The sequence below is a fragment of the Monodelphis domestica genome, chromosome 4 (assembly GCF_027887165.1).
Source record: "Monodelphis domestica isolate mMonDom1 chromosome 4, mMonDom1.pri, whole genome shotgun sequence".
Lineage (NCBI taxonomy): Eukaryota > Metazoa > Chordata > Mammalia > Didelphimorphia > Didelphidae > Monodelphis > Monodelphis domestica.
Genome location: NC_077230.1, coordinates 338,726,590 through 338,749,178, shown reverse-complemented (window position 1 = coordinate 338,749,178; position 22,589 = coordinate 338,726,590). Strand labels below are relative to the sequence as shown.

Below are 22,589 nucleotides of genomic sequence, written 5' to 3'. Positions count from 1 at the left end.
TCAATAACTATTATATTTTAATAATTTTACAAATAACAACTAAAGTAAAAGAACTACCTGAACACAGCCTGTTCTTGAGTTAAAGAGCGAGAGCAGGGAAAATATTCAACTTAAAAACAATAATGTAATGATGCTAATGTGAACGAAGGGGAAAGGATTAGTGGAACAAGAAAAGAATTCTGTGAGATGGAATCCAAGTGTACAAGATTTTTTTCTAATTATACATTTCCCCTGTGATCCTTTGGGAGACCAGTCTCCCCAAAGAGATCATGGAAACATAACTAACATAACTTTAACTAGGGGTATATACAAATGTCACAGTTTTTTAAAGGTAAATTATGATAATATAGGGATAAGGGAAAATAAAAAAGAAAAAGAACAAAACCAATGTTAGGTGCATTAACAAAAAACCATTTAGGGGGCAGTCTCCTTTGGCATAAGAGTATACATTTAAAACAAAAGCATTTCACCCCCCCCCCCCCCAGTTCAATTAAAATCCCAAAGTTTACTCTGGATCTTCTGGTGCAGCATGTGGTCACTGCAGCTATCTTCATGGTGCCTTTTGGATTCTGGGAGGTAGCAAGTTTCTTATCCTAAAATTGCTCAAATTTAAATCAGAGTTCAAACAATGACATAGACCCCCCCCCAGGTGAATAATCTATGCATTCCCCCCTGAGGAGGATACAGGGATACACATGGGAATCAAACAGGGACATGTGGCTGAGTTATGAGGTATATGATTCAATTTGCAAAAGAAAATCCAAAAATAAAAAATCCAAACAAAAAAGAAAAAAAACAATTTGTGGATAAAATACAAAATATCAGTCTCATGTCTGGAAAATATAAATAAAGGAAAAACAAATTTATCAGGGCCCAATTAAAATGATTTAAGAAATTATGCACTTACTCATTTAGTAGCCAGGGCTACAGAAAGTTTGCCACACTATGAAAGACAGAAAAAGGACTAGATTATGGGAGCCAGGTAGGAGCCAAATTGAGATACCTGGTAGAATGTGTCTAAGAGGAAATCCGGCCTCTGACATATGTCAAAGCAGCTGCAACGTCGAACCCCAAACAAGTTCAAGTTCTCTTGTCTTGGCTCAAAACTACATCAATCCCACTGGGATTTGGTCTCTTTGACTTTGTGTTTGATAGGCACTATGCAGGTAGTTTTGTGCTTCTTGAGCACTGGACAGTGGCTCTTTTTGTATTACTTCTCTTGGAACCAGACAGAATCATTAAGTAAAGTTCCATAATTTGTAAACAATCAATGGCATCATTTTTATAGTCTAAAGTTTTGGAGTGTGTATTAATAATAGAACAAATGTATTTTAAACTTATATTACTGCAAAATCAAAAAAGTTAAAGAAAAATCTTCTCAATACTATTGACATGTGCTTCAAATATAAAACAGAAAGAATAAAACTGAAATACTATATTGCACATGCAAGGAAAAACAATAATAAAAAATCTTTTAAAAATCAAAAAATATATAGATTACAATCAGTGACACACTGTAGAGGTAGAATACAAAGGTTTCTCACCAAAAAATGAGATCCATTTCCTTTTTAACTTGGCCATGAACCAGTGTGTGAGTGCAAATGATTTTTCAGAATAAAACAGTAACACAGTAGTACAACAGATAATGCACATTCAAAGAAAGTACCAAAAAAATCCCCAAAATTCACAATAGCCCATAGTTAATTACAATAGCAAACAAAGCCACTATCATATTTCACATAAGTTGCTGTGTGACATTTAAAAAAACCCTGTGAAATGATGGATATCTGTCACAATTTTTTTTTAACCTTTACCTTCCGTCTTGGAGTCAATACTGAGTATTGGCTCCAAGGCAGAAGAGTGGTAAGGGCTAGCAATGGGGGTTAAGTGACTTGCCCAGGGTCACACAGCTAGGAAGTGGCTGAAGCCAGATTTGAACCTAGGACCTCCCATCTCTAGGCCTGGGTCTCAATCCACTGAGCTACCCAGCTGCCCCCTGTCACAATTTTTTATACATGCAGCAATTCTTTTAACCTTGGTAAAGATTTTTTAATGAAGTAAAACTTGTTTGGGTCTAGAACATCACCAAGAAATCTAGATTGTTCTGGTGGAAGTAAATTAAACTTAAGAGCTAAATAATTATGTATGTACAGAAGCTCTTCTTGACATCCTGCTTTACATAAAGTTTTGGTAGGAACATCTATTTTGTTCTCTACCTTTAATACAAAATTCTTTATACTACATATATATATATATATATATATATATATATAATATCATCCATTCAGAAACTACTAGTTATCTAAACTTATTTTTGAAGACCCCTTAAAATTAAATTAAATTTAAATTCTTAGCTCACTAAATTCTTTAAAGGTTTATACAATTGTAACCAGTTTTGATGAAGTCCATCCATCATCATCTATGTGACAACAAACAAAGGCAAAAAGGCAACATGTGATCTTTGATGGATCTAGTGGCAAGGGTTTGGGTAAGATGTTCATGGGTTTATACGATATTTTGTTCTTCGGCAAAGGTACAAAATAAAGATCAATATAAGCAAAACATAGTAGCTTAAAATAATTCAGTATAACAGAAAAATATTGATTAGATTAATACAGATAAACTTTAAAAAATTTAAACCTTAAAGCAATCAGTAAATGTAATAATATAAGCAAATGACAAGGTACAGGCACACAATGCAGTAAAATCCTTTTCACCAATTCAATAGACTTGTTCTCTATTAGAGGAAGGGAACAGACTGAAGATAGTTAGCAAATAAAAGAATGGAATCTGAAAAGGTTTAAAATTCACCTCCAAATCTCAGTAAGTTCCCCCATCCCATATTTATTATCCATTTAGATTTCATTTGTCAGAGGTCTGAATTTCCTCATAGAAACACAGGGCATAATCTCCACTCTGCATGTTGAGAGCATTTAAAACTTTTAGAACTTTGTCAAAATATTTCAGGTTGGTTTGTAGTTGAAGCAGTCTAGCTTGTGGCATATTCTTGAGGAGAAGGAAATAAAATAGGAAATTTCCAATGAAAATTAAAAGTTCCAGGAATAGAATTAAGCAGATCCAAACTACTACACTTTTTAGCTCTACCAACTCAAACTCTTGTTTCAGAGTTTCAAGCATGCTTTGCAATAGCATTTTTCCTGAAAGACACTGAATGGGGTTTGTTTAAAGAGTAAACAGAAAGAAGCAAAACTTGAGGGAAAACAATAGCATATTTGCATATAAGAGAAACAATACTTCTCCTTGGTGTTTTGGATCAAGAGAAAGAAGGAAAAAAAAACCAGGCTTATTTGTCAAAACTGACTTTAAATGTACTGATTTGGAACTAATTGCCCTCCCTATGAAAATTTTTTAGTAACAGCCTTCTAAACTAGGAGTAGAGAGTCAGCTTAAAAAAAAATGCTTGAAAACTAGATGGGGTGGGGTTTCTTTTCTCCACATTTAAAAATGGCTAGGCAGGCTGGAAAAAACTCATGTGGAGTGTGGGATGGGGGAGGTGTAGCCAATGGGATTGGGGAATCTCACCCTTCTGGGGGGGAAAAACATGGCTGGGAATGGCATGAGAGTCTGGACATGGGATACTGGAGTGCTGGAGACTCAACTTAGAGATAGTAGTGGGAGGCAGCAGAGGAGCAGCTTTAGACTTTCCAGCACACCTCAGCTGTAGGGAAACAGCAGCAGGGGAGGAATGAAGGGGAAAACTGCAGCAACAGTGGGCAGAGCAGCAGTGGCCCTGATGGGGCGAATGCAGGCAGGCTGAGTGACAGTTGAAAAACTTATTAACTTAAATGAAAATCTCTCTTAAAAATATTCGTCATGATAGTAAGATTTTAAATTCATATTCATTAACTAAGTATTATATTTTAATAGTTTTATTAATAATAACTAAAGTAAAAGAACTACCTGAACTCAGTCTGGTCTTGAATTAAAGAGAGCGGGAAAAACAATGACTTAATGAGGTTAACATGAATGAAGAGAAAAGGATTCTTGGGTCAAGAAAAGAATTCTGGGAGATAGAATCCAAGGGTACAAGATTTTTTTCTAGTTATACACTACTTTGTTCTGATATATCTTCCCATGTTTCTCTGAATTCTTCACATTAATTCTTCTATATAGTAGAATCAGTCCATTAATTCACATGACATAATTGGCTTGTTGCTGTTCAATCATGTCTGACTATACATGACCCTGTGGATCATAATATGCTATTACCAGCAAGTCATGGTATTTTCATGTCAAAGATACTGGAGTAGTTTGCCATTTTTTTGCTCCAGTGTATTTTTCTTTCTTTTTTTAAAACATTATTTGGTAATTTTCAAACATTATTCCTTGAAAACAAAGGTCATTTTCTTTTCCTCCCCTCCTCCCACCACCCCTCCCATAGCCGACGCGCGATTCCACTAGATATCACATGTGTCCTTGATTCGAACCCTTTTCCATGTTGTTGGCATTTGCATTAGGGTGTTCATTTACAGTCTCTCTTCAGTCATGTCCCCTCCACCCCTGTAGTCAAGCAGTTGCTTTTCTTCAATGTTTTTACTCCCAAAATTTGTCCTCTGCTTGTGGATAGTGTTTTTCCTCCTTGATGCCTGCAGAATGTTCAGGGACATTGTATTGACACTAATGGAGAAGTCCATTACATTAGATTGTACCACAGTGTTTCAGTCTCTGTGTACAATGCTTTCCTGGTTCTGCTCCTTTCGCTCCGCATCACTTCCTGGAGGTTGTTCCAGTCTCCATGGAATTCTTCCACTTTATTATTCATTTTAGCACAGTAGTATTCCATCACCAACATATACCACAATTTGTTCAGCCATTCTCCAATTGAAGGGCATCCCCTCATTTCCCAATTTTTGGCCACCACAAAGAGCACAGCTATGAATAGTCTTGTACAAGTCTTTTTCCTTATTGTCTCTTTGGGGTACAACCCCAGCAGTGCTATGGCTGGATCAAAGGGCAGACAGTCTTTTATCACCCTTTTGGCATAGTTCCAAATTGCCCTCCAGAATGATTGGATCAATTCACAACTCCACCAGCAATGAATTAATGTCCCGACTTTGCCACATCCCCTCCAGCATACATTACTTTCCTTTGCTGTCATGTTAGCCAATCTGCTAGGTGTGAGGTGATACCTCAGAGTTGTTTTGATTTGCATCTCTCTGATTATAAGAGATTTAGAGAACTTTTTCATGTGCTTATTAATAGTTTTGATTTCTTTGGCTGAAAATTGCCTGTTTATGTCCCTTGCCCATTTATCAATTGGAGAATTGCTTGATTTTTTTCTACAACTGATTTAGCTCTTTATAAATTGGAGTAATTAGACTTTTGTCAGAGGTTTTTGTTATGAAAATTGTTTCCCAATTTGTTGCTTCCCTTCTCATTTTGGTTTCATTGGTTTTGTTTGTACAAAAACTTTTTAATTTGATGTAATCAAAATTGTTTATTTTACATTTTGTGACTCTATGTCTTGCTTGGTTTTAAAGTCTTTCCCTTCCCACAGGTCTGACATGTATACTATTCTGTGTTCACCTAATTTACTTACAGGTTCCTTCTTTATGTTCAAGTCATTCACCCATTCTGAGTTTATCTTGGTGTAGAGTGTGAGGTATTGATCCAAACCTTGTCTCTCCCACACTGTCTTCCAATTTTCCCAACAGTTTTTATCAAATAGTGGGTTTTTGTCCCAGAACCTGGGGTCTTTGGGTTTGTCATATACTGTCTTGCTGAGGTCACTTACCCCAAGTCTATTCCAATGATCCTCCTTTCTGTCTCTTAGCCAGTACCAAATTGTTTTGATGACCACTGCTTTATAATATAGTTTGTGATCTGGGACTGCAAGGCCACCTTCCTTTGTATTTTTTTTTCCATTGTTTCCCTGGATATCCTTGATCCTTTCTTCTTCCAAATGAACTTTGTTATGGTTTTTTTTTCTAAACCAGTAAAAAGTTTTTTGAAAGTTCAATGGGTATAGCACTAAATAGATAAATAAGTTTGGTTAGGATGGTCATTTTTATTATATTGGCTCATCCTACCCATGAGCAGTTAATGTTTTTCCAATTGCTCAAGTCTAGTTTTAGTTGTGTGGAGAGTGTTTTGTAGTTGTGTTCATATAGTTCCTGTGTTTGTCTCGGCAGATAGATTCCTAAGTATTTTATTTTGTCTAAGGTGATTTTGAATGGGATTTCTCTTTCTAATTCTTGCTGCTGAGCTGTGTTGGAATTATATAGAAATGCTGATGACTTCTGCGAGTTTATTTTGTATCCTTCAACTTTGCTAAAGTTGTTGATTATTTTGACTAGCTTTTTGGTTCTCTAGGATTTTTAAAATAGACCATCATATCATCCGCAAAGAGCGATAACTTGGTCTCCCCCTTGCCTATTTTAATGCCTTCAATTTCTTTTTCTTCTCTAATTGCTACTGCTAGTGTTTCTAGTACAATGTTAAATAGTAGAGGTGATAATGGGCATCCTTGTTTCACTACTGATCTTACTGGGAATGTGTCTAGTTTATCTCCATTGCAGATAATGTTAGCTGATGGTTTTAGATATATACCAAAAGGTCTTACTCCATCCTTTAATTCTGACCTTGTGAGTGTCTAGCCGCCTCATGTGTGTTTCTTGAAGACAACATATGGTAGGGTTTTGGATTCTAATCTATTCTGCTATTCGTCTACATTTTATGGGTGAGTTCATCCCATTCATGTTCAAAGTTATGATTGTCACTTGTGGATTCCCTGGCATTTTGATATCCTCCCCTAATTCTGACCGTTCTTCTTTAGCTATAACCTTTTAAACCAGCGATTTGCTTTAGATCAGTCCCCCTAGTCTCCTCCTTTGATATGCTTCCCTTTCTAGCCCCTCCCTTTTTGTTCCCTTGCCCTCCTCCCCTCTTCTTCCCTCCCTTTTTATACTCCCTCCTCCCGGCCCCTCCTTAATTTCCCCTTCTCTCTTACCCTGTTGGATAAGATAGAATTCAAGATCCCAATGGTTCTAGATGTTCTTTCCTCTCAGAGGTGATTTCACTGATAGTAAGGTTTAAGTAATACCAATTTGCACTCTCTTCCTCTCGTTGTAGGAGAATTCTTCCCTTCCCCTTCTCATGTGTATCTTTGTGTGAGTTAGATTATTCTATTTTGTTTTTTTCTATTTTCTGAAGTATATCTTAGTACCATCAATGATTCCCCCCGCCTTTTTCTTTCTTATCCCCCTTTCTCCATATTGTCTTGATGTCCCAATCTTTCCCTATGTGTAATTCTTCTAACTACTCTAATGATGCATACAATTTTTGAGAGTTACACATTACATTTTCCCCATATATTAATATATATAATTTGATATAAATGTAGTCCTTATAGAAGAGAGTTTGAATAAAAGAAAAAGATAACAATTTTCTCCTTTTCCCTTTCTTTCATATTTACCTTTTCATATTTCTGTTACTCTTTGTATTTGGATGTCAAACTTTCCACTGAGTTCTGGTCTTTTCTTTGCAAATACTTGGAAATCTATTTTGTCGAATGCCCGTACTTTCCCCTGGAAGTATATAGTCAGTTTTGATGGGTAGCTAATTCTTGGTTGGAGACCCATTTCTCTTACCTTTCTAAATATCATGTTCCATGCTTTGTGGTCTCTTATTGTGTTCACTGCTATGTCATGTGTGATCATTATGGGGGCTCCTCTATAGCTGAGGTTCTTCTTCTTGGCTTCTTGTAAGATTTTTCTCCTTAGCTTGGAAGCTCTTGAATTTAGCGATTACATTCCTGGGGGTTATCTTTTGGGGATTTAGTATAGAGGGTGTTCTATGAACCCTTTCTATTTCTATTTTGCCCCCTTATTTGAGAACATTAGGGCAATTTTCTTTGATGATTTCTTGTAGTATGGCATTGAGATTTTTGTTTATCTCTGGTTTTTCGGGTAGACCAATGATTCTCAAGTTGTCTCTCCTTCCTCTGTTTTCCTGGTCTGTGACCTTGTCAGTGAGATATTTTATGTTTTCTTCTAATTCATTAATTTTTTGACTTTGCTTTCTTAATTATTGCTGTTTTGCAAGATCATTGTCTTCCAGTTGCTTAGTTCTGGTCTTTAAGGACTGGTTTTGCTTTTCAGTTTGTTCTGCCCTTCTGTTTGTGGCCTCCAGCTCTTTCTCCAATTGTGAGGTCTTGTCTGTCAGGCTGCTGACCTCTTTCTGAATTTTTTTCCATTTTTCTTGCCAGAAGGCTTCCATCATTTGGATAAGCTCTATTTTGAGTTCTTCCGAAGCTTGTGGATAATTTCTGTTTTGGGGGGCATGTTTTGATTGAATTTCATCCTCTTTCTCTTCTGTCCCCTGGGTTTTCCCTCCAGAAAAGTTATCAATAGTCACTTTTTTCCCTTTCTTCTTGGAGGGTTGATCTTGGGCAGTGTGAGCCATCCCTTCAGTGGTTTACCCTTTCCTTTTTGGTCAGAAGTCTGGGTGATATGGGCGGGTTTTCTGTGGGTTTAAGTTGCCTCAGACTAGTTCTTCCCAGCCTCCGCAGTTTGTTAGCGTGCCTGCCCCCGTGCTCTTCTCTCCGGTGTGCAGGAATCTCCTGTAAAACCGCTCTGAGGGGCAGATCTCTCGTAGTCCCTGTCAGTTTCCAAGAACCCTGGTGTACCCCCCCCCCCCCCGGCCTCACTACAGCGAGGAGCGGAGCTTTGGTCTCAGGCAGTTTCTACAGTTTCTCGAGACTCCACACTGTTCGCAGTTTGCAAGGGCCCCCGTGGACTGCATGCTCTCCAGTGCGCAGGGTTCTCTAGTGAAACCACCCTGAGAGGTATTTCCCTAGCAGTCCTCCTTAGATCCCAAGGACCCTGGTGTGCCCCCCCCCCCCCGAGACGTTCCTCACTCACTCGCTGTCCCTGGTGAGCGCTCTGTGCCCCTACTCTAGTTCCATGGGGGGAGGTGGGGGAAAGGGCAGCTCAGTTCACGTTTTTGTGCAAGCTTTTCCTCCTTCTTATAGTGTGGAAATGTTCATTTCCCACGTACCTTCGTTACTGTGACATACCGGAGAGTCCCTCCCTTCTTCCAAGGATGATTTTTATGCTATTTTGAGGTAGTCTATTTTGTTTGGTGCCGGGGAGAGGAAGTGATTCGCATCTAGATTGCAGCCATGTTTACCTGGAAGTCTGCTCCAGTGTATTAAGGCAAACAGAGGTAAAGTTATTTGCCCTAGGTTACACAGCTAGTGAGTGTCTTGGGCTAGATTTGGCCTCAGGAAGATGAACTTTCTTCACTCTAGGTCCAGCTCTCTTTCCATTGGACCACCTAGTTGCCTCTGTAATTGGTTTAGTCATTTGTGAATTTCAAAACGACTCCACCCTATTCAGACCATTCTTTAGAAGATCTGATTTAGCCATTTCCTGATCAATAACAATGGAGATACTTGGAATAACAGAATCAGGTCTTAGAAACTACATTCTCCACCCTACTCAATGTAACAAGATTAAGAAGTGCTGCAGCAAACTCAACATTTATTTATTTGAGAATATGGCCTTAAACAGACATGTGCAAAAAAAATATTCTAGGTAAAGCTAGAGCCACCATTGGCACATGTGAGATGCAGGAAGTGAGGTATAGAACAGCCTTGGGAGTTCTCGGGACTTCTTGTGAGGAGGGCTAGAGTGAGTTCGAGGCTGGTGCTTGGAGTTGGAGGAGCCCCACGGACTGCTTTCCTCAGATTGGTCAAGTGAGTGATAAGGATTGATCCCTTTCCCTGCCTTGGCTATCCAAGGCCTTAAAGCCCGCTTTGGCTCAGCCTGAGCCAGAGTGGGTCTGAGTTAAATTTCTTTCTTTCCTTCTCTCCCTTTTCCTTCTCTTTCTCTCTCTCTCTCTCTCTCTCTCTCTCTCTCTCTCTCTCTCTCTCTCTCTCTCTCTCTCTCTCATACTTTCTTTCTCCTGTAGTAATTAAAACAGCATAAAAAATTTGGCAGCTGACTTGAGTGTTTCATTTAGGAATTACATAAGTGAATTCCTTGGCGACCTTAAATTAATATATATCAGTCTTTTAAAGTGATTTCAATATCACACATTCTGTAATAATTGGACACATATTTTGTGTTTATTGTAATTTTGAATACTTTTCAAGTTGTTATTGATAGCTTACATTTCTACTTTTTCAAACTATTCCTATCTTTTGTGTCTACTTGTCTCCTGGACAGTAGGGTAAGGGTGGTGAGGAAAAGGAATGGTTTCCATAAGGCCTCTTTCATTTGCCAGGACCTCAGGGTGATTTACAAGAAATCTACCATCACAGGCTATGTCCTTGAACAATACAGTCCCCCAAAGAAAAAGCATTAGAAATGTAGTCAGAAGATGTAGTTCCAATCTTCATGTGACAGTGGCTCTATGATTCTGATGATTACTGAAGAGTCCCTGAACTTTGGTGCTCTCATTTGTACACAGGAATCATAGGACTTGCTTCTCTACCTTAGAGTAAGGTTGTTATGAGGAAAGTGTTTTGTAAACCTTATCAAAAGGTTTACAACACCACAATAATGTTAGTTATTATAACTGGAGAAACCATATGTGTGTACATTAAATCACTAAAAATAAAGGCAGGTGCATGATAAAGTTGTCCATTTCACTGAGGGTATGCAAAGTGATCAATGTTTGTCATGCCATTCAGGAAACTGTATGTTCCAGGGATATGAACCACTAAATGGTAGAAAAATTTGCAGAGTAAAGAAACAAATAGGCAATGAAAAATTCAGAAATGATTTATGAGAAGACACTAGCATTAAACTGATAGCAATGAATTTCTCATACAGAGAATTCCTTTTGCCTGAAGGAAGAGCCTGAGCATCAATGCCCAGATGCATCCATTACAGAGGCGCCTAGCACAACAGTGCAGATCAAAAGTCTGACAATATTTCCATTAGTGAACCACAAAAGCTACCCTAAGGTAATGCTAGCGGGACTGAAAGAACCCAGCAACCCCACGGTTATGCTCTTCTCATTCTGACTAGGGATGGAGATAAGTCACAGACTATTCAGGAATATTAAACTGAATCAGAGTAAGGCAAAAGCATGAATTCATACTACAAAAAAGACACAATGTAGTGTCATCCTATGATATTAGTCTGGAATAAATATATGAAATGATACAAATTTTCAGCTATAGAACTGATGAAAATGATGATGTCTCTGTATTTACTAGTGTTTCCTCTGAGAACAAGGATCTTTCAATTTCTCCCTTCAAAACAAAGTGAATTCAAGTATTTAAGGGATAAGCAAAAAAGATTCAGTCAGCCACTCTACCCATGATATAACTTGGTAAACACTAAGAAAAGAACCTTGAACCTCAGAAAAATATTTAAAGGGTACTAAAAATGAGTGCTACATGCCTAGTAATACTATAAGAAGTACATTTTGAAGAACCAATGAGACATAATCAATAACATTGCTGCATAAAATTTTTATCTCCTGGGAGGGAAGAATTATGGATATGAATCATTTATTCATATAAAATACAATCACCTAAGAGCTCAAGTATAGTAAACAAAGTGAAGAATCCAGAGAAAAGAAGAGATAGGGGAAATACTAAAGCAAAACATAATTTCCAAATTCACCAATATGCAAAGACATAAGAAAAAATAGTGTAAACTTTTTGAAAAGCATCACTTAAGTTCTTTATAAATGCATAAGTAATGGGAATCACTTCATATCCCTAGGTTCTCTTCTGTTATGCTGGGAACTCTGTGTTCCCTTTATATATAGCAGCATAATACAAGCTCTGGCACATCCTACTGACCAAATTATGGATCCTTAAAGTAAAAAAGTCATGTCTACAGAGTTTAATCATCAAATATCATTTAGCAAGGGTCAAAAAAAAACAAAAACTTCCAGACCTGAAGACCAGGGACAGCTATGTGACTCAGTGGATTGAGAACCAGGCCTCAGGCCTAAAGTTGGGAGGTCCTAGGTTCAAATCGGGCCTCAAGATACTTCCTAGCTGTGTGACCATGGGCAAGTCACTTAGTCCTTACCACTCTTCTGCCTTGGAACCAATACTTAATTAAAAAATAAGACTCAAGGACCATTGGTAAAGTTTAAAAAGTATCCAGATGCCATTGGCAAATTGTAGGCATCACCAGGGAAAAAGATTTTAAAAAAAAAGAATAAAAAAAGAGACAACTTAAGAGGAAAAAGAAAAAGAGGCAAAGAGGAATATCAGAGAGAGAAAGAAAAAAGAGAACATAACTGTTTATGCCTGGCAGGGAAAGACATTTAAAATAGGGAAAGACCTTGGTTGACTACCAAGAACACAACTAAGAATCATAATGGGGAAAAAATAAGGTATCTAAGGAGCCAAAATCATTTTAGCATTCACATATTTTACTCAGAGGAGAGCTTATCTAAACTCTACTCAGAGGTTACTTATTCATATTTTGGAAAAAATTCTTTCCAGTCTGATTATCTGTGTTCCAAGCTAGATGCAGAAGGTAAGTTGTGGAAACAAATTCTACTGTACAATCATTGGTCAGTTTAATTCCAGAAACAAGAATCTGTGTTAAAGGAACAGTTCCTGTTCCCAAAAAGTTTAATTCTGCTCCGGCAGATATGATCTAAACACAAATAGGTATGATACAAAGTAACATGTAAAAGCAAAAAAACAAATCCAAAGAAATTACCACAGGAAACAGAAAAAGAGATCACACTCAGCTGGAATAAATAAAGAAAAACTGTATAGAGAAGAAGGCACCGGAGTTGGACCTTAAAAGAAGAAAATTATTTCAACAGGTAGAGAGAAGTATTACATTTTAAAAGTTTTTGTTCTGAGAAAATATGTATATATACACACATATATAATGCATGTATGTACACACACGTATATATTTATCTGTAGTATTCAATATTTACTTTAAAATCTATTGTCTTGTTTCCTAAACTCTTAAAACTAAATTCTTCAAGAGAAGTTATAAGACTGCAGGTTACTACCATCTAGTGGCTAAAGAACTGTATACATGTTACTAAAACACCAGGTGCACTTTTATCAGTGGTTGGTGCCATATGGGAAGAGAGATTATTTTTAGAACTTAACCAAAATGTTTGTGTTTTTGTGCTTCAAGAAATTGCTGCAAATCCATATGGCAGGCAGGAGAGACAGAGTGAATGCATGTCAGAAGATCTTCTGAAATTAAAATGAAGTGACAGTGCCTCCTGTGAATTTTTCTTCTGGGTAATTAAAAAGGTTTTCTCTTCAGATTGCATATAATATCACACTTCTAAAACAAGATCTGCTATATCTTATTAAAGCAAGAGTCCTACATTATCCTATTAGGGCTGTAATTGGGCTGGGATAAGAACTCACTCTTTCATAAAAACTGCTTGAAAAATTGGAAACAGTATGGCAAAAATTAGGTTTTGTGAAGATTAAATTTAACTCTCCCCTGATTGTGACGATTAAATTGTAACCCCTGCCCATTTTTAGATTTAATCACCAAAAGCATAAACATCCCATTTAATCATTAAGTGGAAGGTCTGTGATCCACATGTGCAATAGTGGGTGACAAATGTACTAGCAGGGGATCAGGAACCAAAGTTTTGACAGGTAATTGAGAGAGAGGGAACAGATAAAGAGGAACACCACTTCTCCTTCCCAAGCAGAGCTATCTCCCTGAACTAACTTCCTCCTTTAGTTTTCTTCAGGGGTTTGAGGCTCAAATCTAGGGACTAAATCCCAGATGATCTTAGTATCTTTGTAGGTTCAAGATGATGGTATTTCTTGGCACAGAGATATAGCTTTGAAGGAGTCTTCTGAAAGATAGGCTACTGCCAGGGGGAAGCTGGGTAGCTCAGTGGATTGAGAGCCAGTCCTAGAGATGGGAGGTCCTAGGTTCAAATCTGGCCTCAGCCATTTCCCAGCTGTGTGACCCTGGGCAAGTCACTTGACCCCCATTGCCTAGCCCTTACCACTCTTCTGCCTTGGAGCCAATACACAGTATTGACTCCAAGACGGAAGGTAAGGGTTTAAAAAAAAAAAAAGATAGGCTACTGCCTTCCCCAAAGGGAAAAAGTCTCTATCCAACCACTGTAAGGCAGATGATTAGTCTGGATGTTTTTCTGCTCAACTAGGGATTTGTAGCTAAGTAGGCTCAGTGAGAGTTTTGCTCCTTCCCTCTTCAATTCAAAAAGGGAAAATGCTCCTTACCCAACTGCTCCTCTCCTTTTCTTAGCTGGAAATTCCATTCCCATCCCCCATTGGCAGCCAGGAGTTCTATCTCCTTTTTTTATGAGATAACCTTGCAAATCCAGTCATTGCATTTACTTCAACACCTCTTTCTTCCACAACTTCCCCTTTTTCTGATGTACAGAGTCAGATATCTGTACCACAGTCCATTACTTACCTTATTAATTATCATTCTATTCTATCATGTAAAATATACTATTCTAAGTATTCCTCCACCCTCAAAATAACAAACCTTAATCTACCTTAAATATCTCAATCTATCTAAATTCTAGGCTAAGATCAGGATTATAGGAAAGTGAAAGTTAGGAAAACAATTCAAACACATAGGTATTTTGAACATAGCAACAGTTTCAACAATGTAATATACTAAATTTTCCTATCTCAATGAACAATAACAATTTTCTAACTATGAACTCTATTAACTTTTATTGTAATAATAACATTTCTTTTAAAAATTAGATCACAAGATATATTATTCTGTCCCTAATCTATCTCTAGTTCCAAACTTCCCATAGCTAATCTTTCCCTATTGGTTAATATATTAATATATTAGTCTTCCTTAAACTATGTAAAAATTGGAAGAAGACACAGGAAGTGACACAAAAGAAAGTGTCTTTAAAAGGAACTGACAACGTCCTGAGTGGAATTCAACTTGGACTTTGGCTTCTTCTGGAGTTTTACTGTCAGTTCTTTCTTTCTTAGGAGTGGAGGCTGGTGGATAATCTGCTGACTGGACCTGAGATGTGGTGAGTGAAAGGCTGACTCCTTTCATATTGGATTTTCTGAAGTGACTAGCCTTAGGAGAGACTTCGCCAAAAAGGCTTTGCCGAGGCCTAAGGACTAATTCTCCCTGCCTGAGATGAGCCAGGGACCGGAAATAAATTACTTAGTGCTTAAGCTAGATATCTTACCCTAACCTCTCTATGATTTTCTTATTTCACTCTTTCTATATTTTGTAAATAAATTGTAAATAAATCTCTTTGGAATTAATATAAATTCCTGCAACCCTATTTTTAAATATAACCCAGTCCAACCTTTTTTAAAATAAATAACCCCTTTTTCCCCCTTTACAGTTTAGATCAATATCTCACACCCTATATAGTCAAAATGGGTATATTATTTAAATATAATGAGTGATATCATAAGTAAGTTAGGTGAATGTAAAATACTTTACCTGTCAGATCCATGAAGAAGGGAAGAATTTATGAGCAAACAAGAGATAGAGAACATTTCAAGATATAAAATGAATAAATTTGATTATAACTTAAAACATTTTTGTACAAACAAAACCAATGCAATCATTATTAGAAGGGAAGCAACAAACTAGGAAAAATTTTTATAACAAATTTCTCTTTATCAAATATATAAAGAACTAAGTCAAATGTATAAGAATTCAAGTCATTCTCTAATTGACAAATGGTCAAAGGATATGAATAGGAAGTTTTCAGATGAAAAAAAATCAGTTATTAATAATCATATGAAAAAATGTTCCAAATACCTCTTGATTAGAGTAATGCAAACTAAAACAATTCTGAGGTATCATTTTACACCTATCAGATTGGCCAATATGACAGTAAAGGAAAATAATAAATATTGGAAAGAATGTGGCAAAATTGGGATACTAATGCATTGCTGGTGGAGTTGTGAATTGATTCAACCATTTTGGAGGGCAGTTTGGAATTATGCCCAAAGGACTATAAAAGAATGCATACCCTTTGATCCAACAATACCATTACTAGGTCTGCATCCCAAAGAGATTTTTTAAAAAATGATAAAGGACTTGTTTGTACAAAAATACTTATGGCTACAGTTTTTGTGGTGGCAAAGAATTGGAAACCAAAGAGATGTTCTTCAATCAGGGAATGGCTTAACAAAATGTGGTATCTGATGGTGACAGAATACTATTGTGCTATAAGGAATGATGAACAGGATGATTTCAGAAAAAATTGGAAAGACCTATATGAACTGACACAGAGGGAAAAAAGTAGAACCAGGAGGACATTATACATAGTAAGTGAAATATTGTGGAATGATCAAATGTGATAGGCTTTGCTACTAACAGCAATACAATGATCCAGGACAATTCTGAGGGACTTATGAAAAAGAACACTATCCACCTTTAGAGAAAGAACTGATGGAATATCAATGCAGATGAAAACATATGATTTATCAATTGTTTATCTGGGTTTTGGTTTATAAGAGTATTCACTTATAAAAATGAATAATATAGAAATATATTTTGCATGATAATACATATATAACTCATACTGAATTGTTTGTCAACTCTGGGAGAGGGGAAGGAAGAAGGGAGGGAGACAACATGAATCCTATAATTTTTGAAAACTTATATGGAAATTTGTTATTAAAATAAAGATAAAATATTTTTAAATGAATTATACCTTAAACCTAAGATTTTTAACCAGAGGCCATTTGAACTAGTTTAAAAAATATATATTTTGTTAACTATGAGCAGATGAAACATTTTTCTGATAAGGGGTCCATGAGTCATGCCAGACTGCCAAAGGAGTTGATTTTACAAAGAAGATAGAAAACTCCTGCCTTAGGAGATGATTTAATGAATTAACCTTACCAGAAGAATTTGTATTGCTAGACTAAGTCCTCAGAGATGGTGAATCATCTTGAAAAGTAAACAGTAATCACAGAAAAGCCAATACTGAGTCATTAAGAACAGTTCTAATCAGACTACTCATATTTCCTTTATTGATAGTATGGCTAAAGAAGTAGACTAATGAGATGCTATAGCTACAGTTTACTTGGATTTTAGTGAAGCTTCTGATAAAGCATTTCATGCTTTTCAGAGTTTGTCAGATAGCAACCTTATTAGAGATTTACTATGTGCCTAGCAATGTGTGAAGCACTAGAGATACAAAGAAAGTAAACATATAGTTCTTACTCTCAAGGAGTTCACAGTCTCAGGTAAAAGATGGAAAGATATGGGCCAGACAACAGTAAAATTAGATTGATTATGGTTGGACTCAAACAGCAGGGATTAACATTTCAATCAATTAAAAAAGCATTTATTAATGTTTTATTGTCAATTATAGCACTTTCTGGAGGTTGAGGATACAAAGATAAGTTTTAAATCACAGTCCCTGTTCTCAAGAAATACACATTCTACTGGGAGAGGTAAAATACATATATATACATATGTGTGTATCACACACACACACACACACACACACACAAGCATATCCAAGTGAACTTGGAAGGAGGCATCCAATTGTCCCAGAGATCTGTTCTTGGCTTTGTATTATTAAAATTTTCAAACAATGATAAGATGATAAGGATAAAGCATAGACAGCAACCTTATTAAATTTGCAATTGACACAAAGGTAGAACTAATAGCTTAACACACTGGATGACAGAATGAGTATACCCCCAAATCTTGACAGGCTAGAAAATTGGCTTGAATCTAATAAGGCAAAATTTAATAGGAACATTCAAGAAATCAACTTTGCAAATATAAAGTGAAAAAGAAATAGTTGGACAGCAGCCTTTCTGAAAAATATCTGTGGGTTTGAGTGGACTTCAAGGTCAATAAGAGTTAACAGTATGACATGAAAGCCACAAAAGCTAATGCTACCCTGAACAGCAATAAATGAGGCAGAGCTTCCAGAAATAAGGAGGTGGGAGTTCTTTTGTATTCTGCTCTGGTCTGACAGATCTGGCAGACTGTGTTCTGTTTAGGGTATCACATTTTAGGAAAGACAATGATTACCTGGAGAGCATCTAGAGCAGCGATTCTCAACCTCTCAATTTGTAGCAACGAGAATACATAATGCATATCAGGTATTTACATTCCAAATCATAACTGTAGCAAAATTACAGTTTTGAAGTAGCCATCAAAATAATTTTTTGGTTTGGGGTCACTGCAACATGAGGAACTGTATTGCGGGGTCACGGCATTAGAAAGGTGGAGAACCACTGATCTAGAGGAAGGCAACCACGGTGGTGCACAATCTCAGTTCCAGGTCACATGGGCCATCAGGAGGTTAAAGGAATTGAGCATATTTAACTTAAAGATGAAAAAGCTCAGGGTGGGACAAAGTAACTGTTTTTATGTTCTTTGAAAGACTGTCTTATTGAAGAAGGATTAGATTTGTTCTGACTGGCTCTACAGGGAACAACTAGAACAATAAGTAGAAAATACAAAGAAGGAAACTGAAGATTGGTGGCAGGAAAAACTTTCCAAGAATGAGAAGAGAGTCATGTGAAAGGGGAATGGGATGCCTAAGGAAATACTGAATTCCACTCACTTATGTGATAGAGGTTTCAAACCCTAGAACTGGAGTTACAGTCTGGGAAATTGAGAGTCTCAGCCATAGCAAGGAAGGGGCCCCAGATGATGTTCTGGAATCTTGGGAGAGCAAGAGTTTCTGTCAGAGGCAGTTAGCTCTCAATCCTGAGACAGCCTAAGAAGAGGCTGGCCAAGACTTTTCTCCTGAGGAAAGACTTACATCTTTCTCCTGGTGATTGGACACCCTTTCCCCAACCAATTCTCACCTGAAGGGGTAGTTGGAGAAGACAGCCATGCAGCTGACAAGATCACCTCACAGCTGCTTGTGCCCTGGGTCTGAACTGTGCCCATGGACCAAGACCAGGGCCACCCAAGCCTGAATCTCTCAGGGGCCCAAGGCTGCCAAGGCCTGGGTTCTCCAACTTGAGGAGGGAGGTAAAGGTAGCTAGAATAGAGATACCTTTTTCCCTCTTTCTTCACCAAAACCCTTCCTGCAGCCATTTCTTGTGTTATTCCCAAATTGATTCAGTTAGAATAAAGCTTGTCATTTTCCCCAACTGACTCTAGTGTGAGTGGGAAACAGTTCCAACTTGAGGGGGGAGGGTAAATCTCTCATAGAGGAGGGAACCTCTATACATTAGTAGTAGAGGGAAGTCAAGAGGCAGTTTGGGGTTGAGCAGCCATAGCTGAGGGGAGGCTGAAGGGGGGAACTACTCACTCCCCCTCTCCTCTCTCTTGGCCAAGTTAAACAGCAGCTGTCTCCCCTAAGCCCCAATTTGAAAAGGGAGGTCTCCACTCTTTCTCCCTTTCTCTCTCTGTACTGACAGACTTAACACTCTATTACACTTAAGGCCATCAAGTCAAGGTTGGATGATCATTTATTGGATATGTTGTAGTGGGAATTCTTTTTCAGGTAAGATGACTGGTGAAGCTCCTTACAACTCTGAAATTGTGATTCTGAATCAGAAGACATGAGTTCAAGTTCTGCTTCTGCTACTAGCTATATATATATATATATATATATGACCTTGTACAAGTCACTTAATATGCCTAATCCTACTTTTTTAACTCTAATACAGGAATATTTCTCAGTTGTTGTGGGAATCAAATTAAATAATACATCTAAAATGCACTATAAATTCAATACACTATATAAATGCAAGTGATCATTATGGGTAAATAATATCAAGTCAAGTTAACAAGCATTTATTAAAGTACCAGGAACTGGGCTAGGCAAAAATAATCCACCCCTTAAGGAGTTCACGTTTTAATGGGGAAGACAACATGCAAACTACTATGTTCAGAAAGATAGAGAGAAGGTAAATTGAAGGTAATCTTGGAATGAAGGGACAAAGAGTAGGAAAGGGAGACAGAGAAAATCCTGTTGCAGAAGGTAGGGACTGAACTAAGTCTTGAAAAAGGGAGAGTATTCCAGGTATGGAAGACAGCCAGTGAAAAGGCATGTAGATGTAATGATAATGTCATGCCCAAGCAAGAGCAACAAAGCCAGTGTAGCTAGATCACATGGCAGGGAAGACAGGAAAGGTGGGATGGGTTTTAAAAGCCAAATAGTGGATTTTATCATTGATATGCAGACTTTATGGATCAGTTCAATAATACATTCTCACAGAAATGAGTAAAAAAAGGAAGATGAACCAAATTAAATAAGTTAAACAGTATACCTTGAAGAAAGAGTGTATAGCATCTGTAGCTTCACTGCGGACCCTCAGTATAGAGCCCAGGGCATTGGTCCTACATCGAAGGTGAGGGTATTGTCGAATATATTCCAGAGGAAATCTCTCCTTGTATTTAATGGGGAAGGTCTGCCAAAGAGGAGGAAAAACAAATGAGACAATGGAAAAGGGATTGCTCTCATCACATCAGTTCTCAGAATAGTTCAGAAGTGATGTCACTTCTGTTGTTCCAAACCAAGAAGACTGTTTTTTCCCTCATCTTACAAAATAATTGATTGTAATCCCAGTTCCTTGGTTTCTTTTTCTAGAGGGTCTCATACAAATTGTTGATGTTCAATATGATGATAACCTAAATATTCCTGGACATTCACCTCCACTTCACACCCATCTACTGCTACAAATGGAACATTTTACATGGCAATCTTTTAAAACTACTGCATGAAATGGTGTACACTACTGCAGATTTGAATTCTGTCTCTGAAAATAATTTTTCTGTCCAAATGCTACCACCAAACAATTTAGAATTCTTTGATATTTACCATAAAAAATACAAATTCTCTTACCTGGCATTCAAGGCTCTGGCTCTTTACAGCCTGACTCCAACTTTACTTTCTGGTTTTATTTCATAGTATCCCCTTTCATGAACTATAAGCACAAGTTAAAATAGACTAGTTGTTCCTAGATCTCTTACCATCGCCTCTATCCATGCATTTAGACATACTGTCTCCTTTGACCAAAAGAAACTCACTTCCCTTTCCAATATACATGCACTGGAATCTTGCCCTCCTTCAGAGAACAGAGAAGATGTCACCAAGTTTTGGAGTTGCCAGATAATTTATTTTCTAATTTCTCCAGCCCTGGAATGGCCATCCTATTAATGTCTTCTATGCATATCATTATTTTCTTTTTTTAGAACAGGTTTTACTGATATATCTTAACAAATAATTTTTTAATTAAAAAGAAGGAAACATAATTTAGCAAAACCAATTAACATTGAAGGAGAATCTGATTTTTTTAAAAATGTTTCATTCCTTTGAACTCAAACCTCTGCAGAAAAGAAGGGGAAGGTTTCTTCTCATATCATTTTTCAAGGTAAGTATAACTTTTCAACTTTCAGTTTCATTTGTTTGGGGGGGAGGGCGGTTGGTTCCTTTCATATTATTCTAGTTGGGTTTTTGGTTTTTTTGCTCTATTTACTTCATTTTCCATCAATTCATGTATGTCTTTCTAGGCTTCTTTGTATCATGTTTGTCATTTCTTATGGTATAGTAATATGTCAATACATTCATAGACCACAATTTATTCATCTACTTTGCTTTTGGTTCTTGGGAAAAAAGCACAAAAAGTGCAGCTATAAATATTCTGTTGTCTATGGAGCCTTTTTTTTTTCTTCCGGTATTTGCCAAACAGTGAAATGTCTCAGTCAAAGGGCTGGCATTTTAGTTTTTATTTGCATAATTCCAAAATGCTTTCCAGAATGGTTTTACTACTACACAGCACCACAAACAATGCATTCATAAGCTTTTCTTTCTTCACATCCTCCAACATTAACTTTCCATTTCTTGTCAGTTTACTGGATATGAAGTAAAACCTCAGGGTTCTTTGGATCTGCTTTCTCTTATGAGGGGTAATGGTCAAAGAGGGCCCAAGTCTTAGATCATGTACAATATGTTCTATCTGGTATTAATCCATGTGAAAGGGTGCTGTTTGTTTGAAAAAAAGTGTGATACGATAGAGGGGTCCTTGCTGTAAAAATAGACTCGAATTCAAGACTCCAATCCCCAGAATCCTTTGCTCCACTTCCCCAGAGTGCTTTGTAATCACACTGAATTCTCGCCTGGGTGAGAACACGAATTATTATTTAAAGGAGTTCTCCGCCTACAGAGGGTCTTTTTGGACTTCCATTTTGGAGCAGACGTGGCTCTTCCATGATGTGAGATTATCTTGTCTAGGCCTCTCTGGCCTAGGCACGTGTTTCTTATCCTGTATTTTCTTTAATCCTTAATCTTTAATAAACTTCATAAAATATAATACTCCTTGCAGAGAGAAACAAATTTCTACCTGCCTCAGTCTCCCCTAAATTTTAATCTTTACATTGCCCTTGCTGCTTCAGAGACTGTGCAGGTATAAATCCTTTTAATTGGCTTCTGAGCTGGAAATGAGTGTGAAAATGAAAGTCTTGAACAGATAAAAGCTTTGACTTTTTCCTGGAGGTTTTCAAGTGATGAAGAAAAATTGGAGAGGGCCTCCTGGGAACAGGCCTCAGATCCTTTTGCTCACCTGGATGCTACGTGGCTCTGAATCCATGTTACTTCTTCTGTCTCAATTTTGTGTGTTGTATTTCTCACTCCATCCCTAGTAGATTATAAGTTCCTTGTGGGCAGATATTGTCTTTTTTTATTAATTGTATCCCCAG

General features: G+C 37.2%; 1 protein-coding gene across 1 annotated transcript in view; it reads right to left on the bottom strand.

Moving 5' to 3' along the window:
- The window catches only part of NARS2 (asparaginyl-tRNA synthetase 2, mitochondrial), a 175,825-nt gene that overhangs the window by 141,636 nt on the left and 11,600 nt on the right, over nt 1-22,589 (bottom strand). The window contains exon 4 of the mRNA XM_001377502.3: nt 20,162-20,302. Within this exon, the coding sequence (XP_001377539.1) occupies nt 20,162-20,302 (141 nt within the window). The remainder of the gene's footprint in view (nt 1-20,161; nt 20,303-22,589) is intronic.